The following is a 19,251-nucleotide window of genomic DNA, read 5'->3' as shown; positions in this document are numbered from 1 at the left end:
AATACTGGTTAAAAAACATTTTTATTTAATTAGAGGTCATTTTTAGATCATAATCTTTAATAAAAAAAATTACCATGGTGGGTTGCCATTTAAAAAAAATAAAAATTTCCAGAACTCGAAAACTAAAAGAAATTTCGAAAAATGTTATTCTTGATAAATGGTCACATTTTAATTGTACTTTACGCTACACTAATAATTTTTTTCGTAAAGTGCTTAGTTTACGAAAAAAACGCTTGGTTCCATACTCTTTATTCACCTGGTATTTAAACACGACGGCAATAATAATTTATTACTTAACACGCAATTTTACATCATTAATATTTTCAATCTATCAGTTTACATTTAAATAAAATTTCTTGTAAATCCAATTAACAGAATTTGTAGATTTTTTAAGATTTACAATTTTATGTAAAATTGCACATTTTTCCTTTAGATTACACATTAATACAAACCTCATCAATGAAGGCAATCGTGCCATTAACATGCACAATCCCAATCTGTTCGCTCTGCAACGACGGATGCGCCCTAATCCTCAATCCTGCCGAATTCTGAGCCACAAATTTCCTCAATTTACTCGGCTGATAAATCGATTTTTTCGCCGTAATTTGACTCGGCGGTGTCATTCCTTGCGGTGGTTCCTTAACTTCAACTTTGAAAGCTTCCTCCATGTCATAACCGTCGATATAGACAACAATCGAGTAAAAACCGACGGATGCGGGTGTCCAAGTAGCACTATAGGTCCCATCACTGTTATGTCTCACTAACATATTCTCGCTGGATCTTTTAACAGGAGGACAGGCGTATCGCAATTCTTCGAACGAGTAATTCTGATACGACTACAAAATATTTATTGAAGAAAAAAATATTAAGAGTGGAAAAATCAACCTTCATGACACTAATCGAATGGAAACACATTTTATCCCTGATGGTGGGCTCGTAAGGATGGTGTAAGGGGGGCGGTACTAAACCCCCGAAAGTCAAAGGGTCGGGTTGCATGACTCGAGGGATTTTTCTCCCAGAATCGCATTCGCCTAATTCTTTCTTATCAATAGGAATCGCTTTTACTTCCACCTTCAAATTGAATTTTTACATTGTGTTTGGATTTTTTCACACTTACTTTCATATTTGGAACGTTAACTAAATCAGAGTATTGGTCTCGCGTAACAACTGTGATGATTGCTGGCCATCCGCATCGTAACTCTTCTCGGGAATACAAAACTTGACATTTTGATGGATCTACTCTACTGCCAGGCTGAAGCCATTGGGCTAAACGGCCGCCACTGGAACCGGCCACACAACTCACGAAGTCTCGCAGGAAGAGTCTCTCATTTGAGTGGATGCTAAAATTCGATTTTGAGTGAAAACACAAATAAAAATATGGCGAAGTTTGAAAATATTTACTTGGATGAGAGGGTTCTATTTCAGCCTTAGTTTAAATTAGATTAAATCACTTTGAATCGGGTCAAGGATAAAGAAGGATGAATAGCGAAACTAATTATTGTAATAATCTTAAAAATTTTATTGCAGTGATTTGTTTTACCTCGTTGGTTCAATCAAAAAAATAAGTAATATAATACAACTAACTCTGACTTAATTTGTTTGAATTAAAGTGTGTTAACGATATTTTAATGTATCTTTTATAACCGATAGCTACACATTTTTTTCTTGATTTACATTTTATTCATTTTGAAATGATAGAATAATGTTTATTACGATAATTGCAAATTATAAATATAGACTATAATTTCTACTTAGACTAGAAAATGAAGGTTAGTGATTAGTTTCATATCGAGAGTTACTGAAACTACTTCTAAACTATGTTAAACAGTTAACAGTAATTTATTTATAACTGATTCGAATATGTGAAAAAATGTGACAATCCGTGAGAGTGAAATGTTAAATTAATTTCAAATTAAAATTTCATTGTATTTAAATGACATAAATCAATTTGTGCTATTTCCAATCTTTAAACTTAAATCAGAAATCGTTATAAATCAATGTATGTTTTTTTCATTAAAATCAATGATTAAATAACAGTTTTCTGCCAAAAGTAAAGCGATTTGAGCTATTTCCAATTCAATTTTGATCTATTTTAACTCAAAAATAATTCTAAATCAATGTATTTTACCAAAATAATTGCTTAAATTCCAATTTTCGGTCAAAATAAAGCAATGTGTGCTATTTCCAATCGATTTGGATCGATTTTAAACCAGAAATCAACCTAAATTTATTGAAATTTTCAACAAAATAAATATTTAGATTTCAGTTTTCTGCCAAAATAAAGCGATTTGTGCGCCATTTCCAATCGATTTGGCTCAATTTAGGCCAGAAATCAATGTATTTCAACAAAATAAATGCTTAGATTTCAATTTACTGTCAAAATTTGAGCTATTTTCAATACAATTTTGCTCAATTTTAACCCAGAAATCATTCTAAATCAATGTATGTTAACAAAATAATTGCTTAAATTCCAATTTTCGGTCAAAATAAAGCAACTGTACCATATAGGTGCTAGCTCAGGTCAGGACCATAAAAGTCGATTTTTTCTTGAAAAATGAAAATTTATCATTTAGTTCATAGAAATTCTTTTTCGTTTTTATTCGTATCTTTGTGTTTTTAAACCGGAAGCTACTGATTTGTTTCTTAGTTATAAAAAATAATTCGAAATTCAATTTGAACAATTTTTTAGTTTCTAATAAAACATTTGCATCGTTATTGATTCTGCAATATCTGCTATAATAATGCACTAATTGCAATTTGTCAGAAAGTAAAAAGAAAACAATTCTGCACGTGTTATTAATAATTAACTTGTTTTTTTGCATAATTAAAGACTTCTCAAAACAAATTAGAAATTACTATCATATAGGGGCAAAAATTGGCTTTCAGGACAAATAGCAGATCTCGCAGAATCAACGACGATGTGTTTAATTTATTTTTTATTTCAGTGTGCCAAATTATCTCCTTCTTAAATGTTGTTCTATGAAATTTCGCTGCTAATACTCATCTACAAGTTTTGGTACAGTTAGTGTGACCTTACAAAATTGTTAATTTTTAATTAAATTAGAATAAATCTAGTTTAAACTTAAATGTTATTTAAATTATTAAATGGTATTTTGTGGTCTTATCGAATAGAAAAAATCCACTCGTTACACAAAATCTGGCATTTCTGGAGGTTGCACCAACAGCTGTTTAAAATGTTTATTTGCGAATACTCACAAAAGTAGCAGAGATTTGCTCCAGAGATAATAAACAAATTGTCAGCAAAATTGTTTGTCTACTGATTATAGTTTTACATAATAATAATGAGTTAATGAGTTAATTATACATTGCGAACATACAAGGAAAAAAATATTGAAACATTAAGTTATACTAATTTTAATCACATTGTTAGCTTTTTTATTTAGTAATTAAGAATTATCCTTTGCTCCACTGAATTTAAAAAAAATAAATTCATTAATTTTAATGTTTGTGTAAAAATAAAGTTTAAGTCTATACTTAAAGAAGAATATAAATTTTCTTCCATGTCAGTCGCAGTGATGTCATTGTCATTAGTTTCCAAGCGAGTAGCTACGTGTACTTTAATAAACCAAAATGAGAAAAAGAAAAAATAATAAAAATAAAGTCGTCAAAATTGGAATTCGTACTATAGAATCTGGTTTATAAAACTAGTTTTGCTATAGGTATACTTATTAGGCATTCATTTTACTTTGTTGTTTTGCTTCTTTTATTAATAATTTTTTTAATGACTAAAAGAAATTCTAGTAATGGATTAATTTTGAGTTAACAGAGTTAACATATACATAGCATATACAGGTGGATAAAAAGTATAAAACCAATTTTTTTTTTAAATCATCTGCTTTCAGAAAATAATAATTAACAAAAATTAAAATGTAATAAAAATTTAGTTAGCGTTTTGAGAATTAAATTTTATTTTGTATTTGAGTTTTGTGTATTTTTTTGTCAAAATGAAAACTTACATAAATTAACAAATAAACCGTTTTAAGTAACAGATTGTTTATACAAGGTGTAACAAAAAGATGGAGACAACCCCAGGTCAAAATAAACCCCACTTACCCTCTATACCAAGTTGCACCGTTTAAAAGTTATTAGAGGGCAAATTATTTTCGTTTTTCTTTAATAACTTTTTAATGGGTTAATCGATTTTTATTAAGTTTGGTACAGGCAATTTGATATCAAAACCACATGTTTTGGTGCTAATTCTTTTGTTTTATTTTTATTGTAAAGTACTTACTATTAACAACTTGACACATTTTAAGCCATATTTTTGTTACACGTAATCCGAGTAGCGTAATTCTATTTTTTAAACAATTTTTGTATTTAATAAAATTTTTGTATCGGCCTTGGTTTTACAGTAAAAAAATAATTTAAGTAAATGTGTTAAAATTTTGGACGTTGGGCATTTATTAATATTGTTTCTAAAATTGTATTAAAATATTTTTAGGTCTTAGTGTCCTCTTAAACGGTGCAAATTAGTTTAGAGGTAAGTTGCGTTAAATCGCGTTATTTTGAAATGTCAGGTTACCCCTTGTCACCATCTTTTCGCTACACCCTGTATTTTTATTTAAAATAATTAATAAGATTTACGATGACAGGGTTTTTCTACTTTTTAAACATTAATTTCCTATTATGTAGCTCATAAATGTTTGCTTAAAATATAAAACTAATATTTCAATAAATAAATAAAATTCTTTACGGTTTGCAATCGGAATACGCCATTAGCAAACCGAGAACAAGTTGTTAGCACTTGAAAGTTGATATGACATTAAAGTAACATTTACATTATAAATTGCAGTAGCTGTTTGAAGTAACGGTAAAAGATAACGAATAAATTAGCACAAAATTTCTAAAATTTTAATTTTTTTGAAATACTTAAAACCACCAAGTGGAAAGAATCAGTTTCGCAAGGTCATACAACTCTAATCTTCGCCCATATTTTTTATGGCTTGACCACGACCCAACAACCCATCACCGAATCCTCCTTCATTAGTAATCCAACCAGATAAACACTCCACTCCCACGAAAACCCTCCCCACGTCATCGTCCACAATCCCGACAAGGACAACCGCGACCCAAACAAAGACACCACATGATACACCAGCCAAGAGCAAACCTATTCAAAAGCGCCAGTCGCTCAGAACAGTCCTAACACTGACATCGTTTCCATATTCCTATCGAAAAAAAAAGAGCACCAAAGCGGTCTCATGCAGGTCGAATCATGTCGTTTGCAGTGTTTGTGCGAAACGTAACCGATGAACCAGTGCGAGAATGAGTGTACGAAATGGGTGTCCGATTGTGGCGGTCCTTCTTTGTGCTTCTATGGGTGTATTTTTTTGGGATAAAGCTCGGGAGAGGAGACACGATATGTGACTTGAAGGGTTGCAATTGCACCGTAAAGGTGGCCAAGTGGAAGAGTGTTAATTGCTCTCTGAGCGGAGTTCAGGCAAGTAGAAGAAATGAAAATACTAACAATGAAGCACGACTAATCTTTTTCCCACCCCCTTCTTTTTCAAGTTTTAATTTGAATAATTTATGGTTATTAGGAGCCACCGCTCCACCGGAAATTTATTTGATAAGAGTTTATCGTTCCGAAGACGTGATTGAGAAACGAACTCGTGTCATACGTTGTAATTCATTCAAGTGGAACATTTCCGATTTATTTAAATTCATTAAAAAACCCGAAAAAAGTCACTATTTGTATAATAATGCTAGAAACTAGACAAGAGCCGGACGCGATGTATATCGCTATTTGTTTTGGTTCTTTTCCCTTGTTATTAATACTGGAACCTCAACCATGTGCCAGTTTGTTGGAAGAGTTAAAAGTCGGCTGAGTCACACTTGAAGAAAGTAAAATCAAAGACTTGCAACAATCTATTTTTGAATCAAAACTAATACAATTGGCATTAACGAGAAAGTAAAGTACATAACGATCGACTAATTTACCTACTTATTGGACTTTTATCGAACAGAAAGAGAAAGTACAACTTTAATTATCGTGTGCAAAAATAGACATTTGAAAACCCCTCCTTTGTGATTATAAGTAGCCACAATTACCGCAAAAATCCGCACTTAAACCTGAGCTATTTGAAACATCCGATCCTGAGGAATTATTACACAAGCGTTTCCCTATAAACAATGATCATTGACCTCACAAGACGAACGATTTTGGCAAAAATATCCATGTTGATTTTACGATAAAAAAAAAACAAATAGACCTACAAATAGCATATCATGCAATTGTTTTACATTGTAATTAAATTTTGTCCATAATGTAATAAATTCTACGTGACATTTCTTAGAAATTAATCAAATGAGTAATTCTTAAACAGATTACAAAGCAAAAATATCCGTTTCTGGGAGAATCATACTGTTTATGGGGCAGTTTATCATAATTAGTTTTGATTAAACATGGAAAGACGAGATTTGTTTTTGTGCTTATCTAATGTACACAACAATCAATATTTTCACGATTGCACCTAGCAAATAACCTTCAAACTGTTACAATAAAGGAATAGATAAGACACCAAGGATTCAGTAAAAACTATAAAAGGTTTCAACAAAAGACAGTGTAAAAGTCGTTTCACATTCATATAGAACCAGATGCAGTGGCTAGGTAACAATAAACACACATGATTGTACAATTTTTAATGATTTCAGACTAGATACAAAGGAAGAATGACTAAATTATCAGGAAAAAATGACTAATAGCATGTCAAGAAGTGTTTAAGGTTACTTTACCGAATAAATTAATTGTAAACCTCGGTGAAAAGTGCAACAAAAGTACGCCGCGTTTTGACGATTTGTTTTTGTGTAATAGGAGTATAGTAAAATCGTTTTCCTAAGACCTACTAAAAATTTTATGACACATTATAAGGGATTAACCACACAATGGCTTGAATTTGTAACCCTCCATAAATGGCACGTTCCTTTGCAAGTGTTGCTGCACCCACTAGAATAAAACAGGGCCGTATTCAAAAACTAAAGTAGTGGTAGAGTTTTACTAAGCTATTATTAAAAAAATCAGCTTTATTTAATAATAGCTTGTTAATAACCACCTGGCATTTTTAAATTTCTTAAAATACTTGGCTTTAATAACAACTACATCAAAAATTATTAAAACATTTCAAGTATTTTAGACAAAAAGAAAGTAAGTAATCCGGCCCTGTTAAAAATTGACCTGTTTTAGGGTCCGGGTGGGTTTCACTAATATGATTTCTTTACCCTCTGGTTTACTCTTAACAATACCGCATTTAACTTAAAAGTAATAAAATTTTTATTAGGTCTTAGGAAAACGATTTTACTTTATTCGCTCACAAATCAGCATTAGCCAAGAAAAACAAAAAAAACGATTTGTGTAAAAAGCGTTTGAGGCTTGGATCAAGGTTCACTTCAGTATTTTTCTTTCATTTTTTGGAGAATCTTGAGTCTTCAAATCTCGCATCCACTCCTCAAATTTGTATTTTTTTTCCCAAATCTACCATTTTTGAATGTATGCCATGTACGGACAGGATAATTAAGTGCTTCCTGCATTTTAATCGACGCATTCATCTCGGTGACTCCCTGTGAAGTATACACGTGATCGTGGTTGAGGTCTCAACACCACAACCTGTTTTCTTCTTCGGCTTTTTTTTTTTGAAGAAAACGACAACCTAAAAGCTTTCGAAGTTGCTCGGACTCGTTCGATTTACCTTGTTTGTCATGGTTGTGTGTCTTTATGGACATGGTAGCTGACTCAGATAAAATAATCGAAGAAAACGAAGTGATGTTGTTGCCAACGGCCGACAAATTGGTCAATTGTCAAGGGTCAGTTAATTTAATTGCACCGTTTTGGGGTGTTGCATTGTCATAAGGTGTACAGTTACTGTCACTGACCGGCCATATTTTAGACACTTCTTATTATATGTTGTCAAGGAATTTAATTTTTTATTTATTTCGATTGAGACCGGGTTAAAAATAGACTATTTTTGGGCTCGGGTCAAGAAGCACACTTTGTCAAACATTTATTCACAATTTAACAATGAAATAACAACAGTTAGCTGTGTTGATAAGGCCATGTAATGGAATCAAATTTCTTTGATTAGATACTCTGAAATATTCTGGAAATGTTAACAATGAAATTTCATAATTATTACCAAGGAATGGTTAAAAATTCAAATAAAATTAGTCAGTGCTAGATAGTGAACTTTGCGAAAATGTCACAGGAAATATACCTTGAAAGGATAACGACACCCTTAGTCCGGATATTGGCGTTTCAGGATTCATGAAATAATCCTGAAGACAAAATTGCCTGAACAATTATCCTGACACGTACTTACGTAACTAGATCAATTGGTGCTTTAGTAACATTCTTTTTACCAGTCCAAGGTCTTGATTAATTTTGGTATAGCACAGATTTGTTTGCTTTGTGACACTTTTGCGGATATGACCCGGTTTTTAGTCATCAATTTGAAGAATTTCTGATAAAAAAAATATTTCTATTCGTTTAAATTTTTACTCATCGTATTTATGCTTGATGAATAATTCTGGTATTTCGAAGACGAAAAGATTTTACGAAGAACAGAATAATGTCGATGGATAATTTGTATTTGTTGAAAGAAGATAACCTTGATTTTATTATTATCTCAGTGTCTACAAAGATGGTTCAAATATGTATTTATTTTCTAAATAAGTAATTTTCACAATGACGAGGTGATTTTTTCTTTTCTAATGATTATAAAATCAATGAACACGACTCAATTAAAACTTTTATTTGTTGATATGTGGAAGTTGTAGTCCTTGTATTAAATTGGAATTAAGTTTTTGTCGTCTAACTTTATAATTAATTAATCAGTGAAAGGATTTTTATATTAAAATGAATCAAAAACTAATGTAATGTATTATTAGAGCAACCTGTGTGGAGACAGATGCTTATTGAAACGTTCATGAATCATTCATTTTTATTGATTTGACCTCAGATTCACCTACAATAAATGATAAATTTATTTTTCTTATCTTTTGTCTCAATTAAATACCGATAGTTCGCTAGCAGCTGAAGAGAATGACAATTAATTTCCTCATTGAAGAATTCAAAGCCGCTCACATGGCCCCCAAATTGGAATCATTCATTAAAACACTTCGGTGTCATCAAAGCAACAAAACGAAAGAATTATCTGTACAAAACGACCAGTTCAAATCATAATGTAGCTGCCAGAAATAAAATACATTTTTTCACACGTAACAGGAAGTCTAAAATCGTACCTATGCGTAAACATTTTTTCGAACATTTCGCCACAAGCATCTGGAAGTATTGTTTATAAATTGATTTGTTATTTTTTTATATAATAAATAGCACAGGTGAAGCAACAACGGATACGTCAATCGTGCCATATAAAATTTATCCATAAAGACATCAAAAGCGGGAGCAAACAACGTATGTAATAAAGTGCCAAGGAAGATCGAGATGCGACATTCCGGGAGAAAATAGTTTGTCTGGCACATGGTGAAGCTCCCGGTTTTTTATTGAAGAATTGTCGAGATGACGTTGAACAGTTTGGAAAAGTAAATTGGTTAGAATTTTGTGAAAGTTCAAGGCGAAGAACTGTTGATTTATTGCGATATCGAAGTAATTATCAGGCATCTGCTGCATCTCCTCTCGTATCGACTAATTAATCGACGACTTATTAATATATCAATCATTAAAACGTAAAGCGGAAATGTGAAAGAGTGCAGCCTGTAGACAACTGTACATCTTTCATTCTATGCATGATAATTTGTGTGAGGAAGTTATGAGGTCGTAGTGTCATTCTTGATTGAGTTTGTTGCAATGATAATGGAGAACGGATTTGAATATCTGCACGAAAATGATGATGCATTTGTGTTTATTTCCGAGTTATCTCGGAGTCTTTAGTCTTTAATTAATCAGTGGCAGATGTTAGCTGTATATTTTCGATAATGATCGACAAACTTTCATTAAAAATATTTGTTTTATGATAATAAAGGCACATTGTAATGAGAAAACAGGGTTTTATAATTAGCACAAGTTGTAATAAGAATATGTAATTACTTAAATCAACCGCATTTTATGTCAGCTTATTATAATTTGTTTAAGATTTAAACATGTGTGACGTCTTACATTTTTTTTTTCACATTACTAAATCTATCTTCAATACATATAGAAAACTAAGTAAATATTTCCAAAACTTGATTATTTTTTAGAAAGCAGGCTTTTTTGTCATACTTTTTATATTTTTGGTTCCTCTTATTCGAAATAAAGATGTCCATATCATTTTATTTCTCAGCTTGTCCAACTATACATTGTTATACAGGTGTTCCGTTTTTATTGTTACAAATGTAGACAGATGATAGAATATTCAATTTTAAGACAAGTGTCCTATAAACATGTGTCAAAAAATCGAAGCTACACTCCCTAAAAGGGGTGCGTTTTTAAAGAGTTTTTTCCAATTTTCCAAAATAGATAAAATTACAAAATTTGGTAGGTACAGCTGATAACCTTTAATACTCGTAGATACACCTAAACGAATTCCAAGATGAAATGTCGAAATTTTTAATCAGGGGCGTCCTAAAGGGTAAAACGAATTTTATTTTTAATTTTTATTTTTTGGTCTGTAACATAACTGATTTTACTGAAAAAAGTTGTATCGGAAAAACGCAAAAGATCTTTTTTATGAAAAACTATGAAATTTAGAATTTTGTTACTGATTGTGGCTGGAAACTACTGCCAAAATAGTTAGAGTATTTTTTACCCTAAACCCAATTTCAACATTTTATCTTTGAATTCGTTTAGGTGTATAAAGGTTATCAATTGTAGCAAATTTGAATTTTTTTTTCTAAAATGGTTTCGGAAATATTGGAAAAAACCTATCAAAAGATGCACCCTTTTTAGGGGGTGTAGCTCTCTTGCGAAGCGTTTTATCTAAAATGATTTTGGAAATATTGGAAAAAACTTATTAAAAGACGCACCCCTTTGAGGGGGTGTAGCTCCCTTGCGTATCATTTTTCGATACATGTTTATAGGAAACTTTTGGCTTAAAATTGAATATTCTATCTCCTGTTTAAATTTGTAACAATAAAAACGAACACCTGTACAGAATAATTCAGCTAAGAAGACGAGCCTTATAAAAATAAAACGAATACACAATATGTATATTCTACAGTGTGATTCAAAAGGACCGTACTCGGGTAGTTTTTTGAACCATCAAATTAATCTCAAAATTACAAACAAAAATGTTGTAAGTTACTAACTTAGCTACTTTTTCCTTAGGTAGATATAACTCTTTAAAAATGCAACTTTAATATTAGTTCTTTATTAATTGGAGAAGGTAATTTAATTTTGTGTTTTATTAGTACGTGATGTTAAAACTGGCATCGAGAATATTAATAAATAAATAAAATCTTAAGAATAATAAGAAAAACGTACATGAAATCCTTGTAAAATGTAAAGGTTTCCTGAAGGGATATTTTGAAACCTGAATTGAATTGAATTTTCAACATAAAAACACCAAACTTTGATCTAAATTTAGGATAATAGGTATAAATTTAAGTTTTGGGTAATTTTTACATTTACTATTGTTCTGATGATGCTTAACTTAATTGGCGAAGCACATGTAGATATTAATAAAAGGTTTAGTGTTGTGTAATTACGTTCAATACATTTTTTCTGTGGCACTTTTTTAGTTTTAAAGTATGTTTTCAAATGACAATCTCTGAATTATGTATATTTATTATTCGTTAACAAATTACAAAATTAATAATATGTATAAAGAAAATAAATATCAAGAAAAAACACAGTACATAAAATGTCTGAAAACAACAAATAAACGACTTTAATTAAATAAATGAAGTTCTTTAATATTTTAGAAAAACACAATTACTGAATCTACAGTTTAATTTGCACATTTTAGATTAGTCTACATAAACTTTTCATTGATTGTCTTTAGTATTTGGTGTTTAGTATTCATTGTTCAAAAATTTGTAATATTAAACATCTCTGTTTTCAACGGAAACAAATGAAACGCTAAGTTATTAAATTACATTTGCTAAGTCAAAGTACTAAACGCTAGATGAAAATAATAAATCGGTTACAAAAGAAGACGAAAAAAAAAAGGTGGACAAACTAAATACACAGTACTGTACTTAAACGTCAAATATTTTTTTTTTCAGTAATACAATAATAAATAATATTCCTGCGCAGGGGCCATACATATTTACACTTGTTCAACGAGTGATTTCAAGTAAAAAATCGGTTATGAGTGTTTTTCGTTGGTTTGACCCAGAAGATGCATTAAAAGATAAAAATTGGTTCCACTTTCTTTACACTTAGCAAATCTTGTTTTAATACATAGGACTGTACTATCTAGCATTTAGGTTATTTTACCTAGGTACAATATTTTACTTTGCAAATCACTATTATTTACCTAGCACTTTAATAGTAGCTCACTAGTCACACTCTGTACTTTGAGCGACGAAGAATCTGTCTGATTATTTAAGATTGATAATAAACGGTTTAGAAAGATTTTTTTTGGAAAATAGTTCAAGTTTTGGTATTTCGCGGTCGAAAAATATCCGCGCAATGTTAATGTCGGTATGTGTCGAGTTACAATAATTGGCCACACATTTCTCCCTCCTAAAAATACATTGAGTGTAACAAAGCCGACTTTTCTGCATCCCGAATGTCATTTGGTTACTTGAGTCATCATTTATTTAGTCACCTGATGAACTAGCAACGTTGCGATTTTCACTCTCTATATTTACACAAACCTCTTTATAAATAGCTCAACTCAGTCGTGAATTATTCCCTACAGTTGGTAGTGTGATTTCTTAAAATTCCAGCCATTAGGCGGCTCGGGTCTGCGGCCTTATTGACCTTTCACACAATCAATTAAAAACAATAAAGGCTCACGACGAGAAATTGTACCTCTCCACTCAATAACGCCTAAATTTACCGCGGTTCGTTAACCTTCAACCTATACCGGAAACGGGTGAAAAGTCTCGGATTAATCGACATTAGCGCACCCTTCAACACCCGCATCTAAGGGATGTTGTGAAAAACAACGACTTTTAATGGATTAGTTTTGTTGCGTGTGCCTTACATGGGGGTGGGTTTATTAAATAAACCGGGGAGATTTCCGGTTAAAAACCGACAGGAAGTCACCCAAATTTTATACAAAGGTGCTACTGCACCTATTGTTTGTACGTAGGTGCGCCTCCTCGCAAATATCGTCTTTCGCAATCGATTTATTTTCTTCCAACAATCAAACTTCTATTGCTCTAACTATTTACGAAGCGGTCGTGCATAAAACTTTAATGGATACGTTCTCTTAATTAACCCTTCAATGTCAAACATACGACGAGCGAAATATTTCACTTTTTCAAAACAGGTGCAAAAGAACATCAACCACTAATCTCATCATTAGTCTCATAATTAAAATGTCAAAGGTCACCCACTGGACTTACGCAATGGGTAAATAACCCACAAAGATAAAATCGCGGAATATTCACGAAACCAGTGGCGTAACCATACATTAAAACAGATTGAAAGACCTTTAAAAGCAGTTAGTAGGTAATTTTGTTACAAATTTCCTTCTATTTATGAATTTTTTGAAAAAAATATACAGGGTGTTCTGTTTTTATTGTTACAAATTTAAACAGGTGATTCAATTTTAAGATAAAAGTTTCCTATAAACATGTATCGAAAAATGTTAAATAAGAGAGCTACATCCCCTGGAAGGGGTACATTTTTTAGTGAATTTTTTCCAAGATTTCAGCAACCATTGTGGATAAAACTACAAATTTTGGTACAACTGATAACCTTTATACACCCAAACGAATTCAAAGATAAAATGTCGAAATTTTTACTCAGGGGGGTCTTAAACTGGGGGGGCTTAGGGTAAAAGTACCCTAACTATTTTGGCTGTTGGTTCTTGCCACTTTCAGCCACACAATTATAAATTTCATAGTTTTTCACAAAAAATAGGTCTCTTGCGGTTTTTAGATACAACTTACCGTTTTTGAATAAAATCAGTTTACAATATGTGTTGCAGACTATAAAAAGGATAAAAATTAAAAATTAAATTTGTTTCACCGTTTAAGACAACCGTGATTAAAAATTTTGACAACTGATCTTTGAATTCGTTCAGGTGTTATCAGCTGTACCAACTTTTGTAATTTTCTCTATTCTGCAATAGTGGAAAACCCCATTAAAAAACGCATCTCTTTCAGGGGGTGTAGCTCGCTTACGTAACATTTTTTGATACATGTTCATAGAAAACTTTTGTCTTAAAATTGAATATTCTATCACCTGTTTAAATTTGTAACAATAAAAACGGAACACCCTGTATAGTGTTCCCTTGTTACAAAAAAATAAAATGCTTTTACTTGTAAATAAACCTAAATTATATTTTAAAAATAATGAACTTGAAAACAAGCATTTTTGCAACAGTTTTAAATCTATTTTGTCGCTTGTGTTCTACGTTGGATAAATCTTTGTATAAAAATACCATACTAGGTTGTTACGACACTGCGAACCTGTGAAACTCCCAATCTAGGTCACAGTATGTATTTGCAAACCGATTTTTCTCATGTTTTTTCTTTTCTTTTTTTTTCAGGAACTGAGACTGGATTTGTACCGAATACCTCTCGAAACCGTCGATGTGTTCATCACTGGCGGCGAAAAAATAGCCTTGGGTCCAAAATCGTTCGACCGGATGGAGGGTTTGGCCCTTCTTCACATAGAAGGCACTCGTTCTGTTGTGATGGAAAAAACATCGTTTCGTAACGTAACTACTCCTAGTCTAATAATTCAAATCCAAAACTGTGATCAATTAAGCATAAAGACTGGTGCATTCGACAATGTGCAGGTGGGTACATGATGGACAAAACAAACAAATTTTAATTAATGATAATTTCTTTGTCTGTCGCTAATAACAGTAATGAAACGTTTGCATGTTACAGAGTTCCATAGAAGTTGAAATTGTTCGATGTGGTTCAGTAAATGTGGAAAAGACGGCGTTTGGGAAACTGAAAAGTGCCCTTTTTAGAGAAATCGAGGAATTAGTGTTAGCTACGGAGACTTTTGAATTTAAAAATCAGGGCAGTATTGGACGGCATGGCCCCGTCACCACTGTAAGTATCTCATTGGGGTTAAGCGGGGGTTAATCGAAACCTTACTTCTCTCATCCTGTTTAATTTGGTTTCGAAGCACAGTTATATTTTATAAAAAATGTAGGTACCATTAAGGAGTTAAATGTCAAAATTCAATGTTTTTTATCACAATTAAAAAATAACTGATTGTGAGTTAACTATAACATAAGAAAACAAAGCATTAAATTAAATTAAATGATGCAATTCGTTGTACGCTATTGTCATTTTTGTTTGTCAGTTACAGCGCAATTTTCATTAATTTGTTGTTTTTTAAAGATTGCAGTAACAACTTTTTTCACTTACTGAAAACGTAAAAATTTATATATTGTAAATTTTTATGTAGAAAAGAATGATTTTCATTATACAGTTGTTTTTTTGATTCAAAGAATACCAGTTGATCATGTCATCACGAGATATATTAATATTCTAAAAGAAAGCTTAGATAAAATTAGCACACATTGTTGAGAGAATATATTGTAAAAAATACAACTCCATGAAATAGTTTTTTTCCTAAAACTCTTATTTTTTACATTTTTTCTGCTTTTTTTTGAAGAAACAAAGAAAAAAACTCTGATATTATAAAAATACAAGAGAAACTTAAAAAACGCAAACTCTTTAAGATAAATCAATAATACAATAACATAAAAGAACAGGAACAAAATAAAAAACAATCAAAGAAAGAAAATAATTGTGTCTAAGAAAAAATGAAACATTCTAAAAATCAACGAAATAGATTTTATACAGTGTGGCCCAAAATCACACCGCAATACGTCAACCAGTGATCGAAAATGTCATTCTGAGAAAAAAAGTTTAAATATTTTTTCTTCTATCTTTATTCGTTAAAGAGTTACAGCATAGTAAAGCATAACAACAAAAAAGTCCTGATAAATTAAAAACAATGACATCTATAAAGCAATTGCTTGGCTTCAAGTCTAATTCAATTGAAGCAATGGAAGGCATTCTGAGCAATTTTTGTAATTATTATGTCTTTAGTTAATTCTTAATTTTTTTCCAATTAATTTTTTTTATCCCATAAATGAATCGTTTTCGGATTCATGTTGTCACATTGACAGTATCAATTAAATGAGACTTGGAACTAAAATGTCATCGTTTTTAATGTCATCGTTTTATCACGACCAACTTATACAAAATTTATTGTTACTCTTTGCTAAGCTGTAACTCTTTAACGAACGAAAATAGAAAAAAAAAAACTTTTATTTTCAGAATAACATTTTCTATAACTGGTTGACGTGTGGCTGTTTGCTTTTGGGACATCCTGTATTTTTCAATAAACTTTTGTTTTAGTTTCATTTCAATCATTTTTTTTAACAAATTATTTTATAATTATGGCATTTATGTATTAGTTTTAAAGGTGATTATTTGTATTCAGCATTGTTTTTGTCTTATAAATGCTCTTCGAAACTACCAAATCCATTTTTATTTATTTTTGACAACATTTTTTTCTGTAATGTGTGAAATGGTAAAGATACGAAAGAAGCTTTAAAAAAACACAAGCTCATTGAGGTAAACAAATAATAAAATGACAGTTAAAAGAAAAGAAAGAAACTACATATGAAGAGAAAAAGAATGAAAATTAACACGTTTTGTATTTTCAATAAACTGTTGCGTTTTAGCTTCTTTTTTTTTATTAAATTATTTTAAACATTATAAACATTTATGTTTAATTTTCAATGCTCTTTGTTTATACTTAGTAAGGCTTTTTGTATTCTTTTAATATCTAATTATTTTACAAAAGCATACTGACCGTACCAAAATTACCTAGAGAATATACAACAATGTTCTCCATTCAAAAAAAGATTGTTCAATATCAAAAAAATTGGAATAAATATGAAATGTCTTATGGTTTAGATTAATTTTATAAATAAAATTCTCACAAAAACTTCAGAAGAAACTTCCACAAAATTGTGAAGTTTTTTTATAATATCTTCATTCATTTGAAATTAGACATCTTGTGGAAAAATGTTATTAATGCACTTTGTAAATAACTATTCCATCTCCGCAGAATTAGCGATTATTACCAAAAAATTAGAATAGAAAAAAATTAATAACTTGTTACTCATACGTTTCTTCTTCCAGATTTTCTTTGACAGTGTGAAAATAGCAACAATACCGTCACGGACTTTTTTCTCGAGTTTAGCTGACGTAACATTTCGTAATTCCCACATCAACGAAATAAAGACGGAAGCATTCTCGGCGAACCAAATTTCTTCAATCACATTTTCCAATTCATCAATCGATTACATCGACAGCAACTCATTCATAAGTCGGACCCTAATTTACAACTTCAAACTCCAAAAATGTACAATTAAACAAATCCGAGAAGGGGCTGTCATGTCCGCCATAACGAACCTAACTGTTCAACATTCCAAGTAATTTTCATAATTTTTGTAAACACACAAATAATAATTTTTTTGTAGTATAACAGAAATTCAGAGCGGAGCCATCAACAGCACCGTGGCTAAAGTCGACATCTCTGACAACGCCATCAGAAATCTCCATTCTTCAGGTCTTAGTTTCAACAACTGGAACAAAATCTCATTCGACCATAACATCGTCTTCAAGTTAAACTCGCACTCGATCCAAGCTCCGGTTAATCCGGACGTTATCGAATTCTCATTCACCGGAAACGAAATCTTCAAATTCTCTCCAAGTGCCTTAAGTTTCGTGCCAGATTTAGACGACCACGTCTTTGTATTTAAAGACAATTTCTTCGAACAAACGTGCCATTGTACTTTAGACGAATGGATCGTCGAACTCATAAATGCCAACATTACGAGCAAAATTAACAAAATTGCCAACAACACGTTCTGTAGAATCACCGATTTTTTATCGCAATGTTTCGAGTTGAAAGTCGGGGTTATTAATGTGAAAAATTTCACACAACTCGTCTGTAACTCAAACTACACGGTTATCTGTGAGCCTTATAAAGGAGAAACGAAAATTGTCAATACCACAATTGCGATTTTCACCGATCTTGATTCAGTAACTCCAACCAATTGGTTGACTGTTATCATAACCACAACTTCGATCCTTATTCTGCTCGTCATTGTCACTTCTACCATAATGTTGATTAGAGGAAGTCGCTGGTTGAAACGCAAAGGTTACTTCCGCAAAATCCAATACAACCAAAACAATGAACACAGTAATGATGAAGAAAATACGATTGAAACAGTAGATGAAGGAGACAAGCTTGATATTTCCGAGGATTTAACTATGGAGTTGCTCCAAGATTTGTCGAAAAAACTCGACGACCCTTTAACCCATCAAGAAGCCTCAGAAATGATCGAGCAACTCTACCAAAAATACATCCACAACATGGGTTCCGAAAACAACAACCAACAAGACGACGAAGCCCACTTATACGAAGAGTTGGGGAACTTGCAAGCTAGCGAATCCAACAAGCAACAAAGCGGTCCGCGCAGTATTCTCCGATTGATGGAAGAGAAATTCAACACCCAATTTGAAGACATTGATGCTGATGATCGACCTGCCCTCGCCGGCGAATACTCCGAACCGTCGGATGCTGCCGTTCACCTTTATTCAGAATTACGCCAAAACAAAGACGAAAGTGAGAATAAAGATTCGCTAAAGTCGCGAGGTTCAAGTAATATGGCGTTCAGGCCGTTGCCGGATAAACCAGGATCGTCAAAAATGTTGTAGTGATCTCGAGATATATTCCAGACAATCAGTGCCTCGTGAAATTGAGATGTAGCTGTGATAATGTACAGTTAGTGTGTGGCAACGCAATTGTCGTTGTTTACGTGTATATTTTGTAATTTTATTTTGATTTTACGTAAATAGTATTTTATATTAACGATTACTTGCGTTGTATAGTTTATGTTATCGGCAACATTTTTATCAAGTTACTTATATTCTTTTTGCCATGTGAAAAGAAGTGTAAGGAATTTATATTATGAAATATATTGATGACAAATTTTTCGGTGTTTCACTTTTTGCAAAACATTTAAATTAGTAATCACATCATTTTTTTTTATCTGCAAAGGTCACAAAAGACTAAATGTACAAGTAAAAGTTTTACCTTTAAACCATGGAGTAACATTTCTATTTTTGCGC

The 19,251-nt window shown here is 31.6% G+C and overlaps 2 protein-coding genes across 2 annotated transcripts in view; one reads left to right on the top strand and one right to left on the bottom strand.

Moving 5' to 3' along the window:
* LOC123015319 (E3 ubiquitin-protein ligase MYCBP2) overlaps window positions 1–19,251 on the bottom strand; it is a 69,675-nt gene that overhangs the window by 21,151 nt on the left and 29,273 nt on the right. Inside the window, 3 exon segments of the mRNA XM_044415008.1 lie at window positions 453–836; window positions 886–1,071; window positions 1,118–1,340. Of these exon segments, the coding sequence (XP_044270943.1) occupies window positions 453–836; window positions 886–1,071; window positions 1,118–1,340 (793 nt within the window).
* Window positions 5,131–19,113, top strand: LOC123015321. The gene is made up of 5 exons (XM_044415010.1): window positions 5,131–5,461; window positions 14,622–14,873; window positions 14,968–15,138; window positions 17,254–17,546; window positions 17,595–19,113. Exons 1-5 carry the CDS (start codon window positions 5,300–5,302, stop codon window positions 18,835–18,837), a joined length of 2,121 nt encoding a protein of 706 aa, XP_044270945.1. The 5' UTR covers window positions 5,131–5,299; the 3' UTR covers window positions 18,838–19,113.

Source organism: Tribolium madens, unplaced genomic scaffold, assembly GCF_015345945.1.
Source record: "Tribolium madens isolate multiple individuals breed KSU strain unplaced genomic scaffold, Tmad_KSU_1.1 Scaffold_97;HRSCAF=244;Tcas5.2_LG3a, whole genome shotgun sequence".
NCBI classification, from domain to species: domain Eukaryota; kingdom Metazoa; phylum Arthropoda; class Insecta; order Coleoptera; family Tenebrionidae; genus Tribolium; species Tribolium madens.
The sequence above is the reverse complement of the archived record's forward strand: the minus strand, read 5'-3'. Positions and strand labels throughout refer to the sequence as shown.

Bases quoted from the DNA above. Each gene is read 5' to 3' on its own strand.
- LOC123015321 (XM_044415010.1), top strand. From the start codon at position 5,300: ATGGGTGTCCGATTGTGGCGGTCCTTCTTTGTGCTTCTATGGGTGTAT. The intron at 14,874-14,967 runs GTGGGTACATGA...TGCATGTTACAG, and splicing joins GTGCATTCGACAATGTGCAG to AGTTCCATAGAAGTTGAAAT. The intron at 17,547-17,594 runs GTAATTTTCATA...ATTTTTTTGTAG, and splicing joins CTAACTGTTCAACATTCCAA to TATAACAGAAATTCAGAGCG.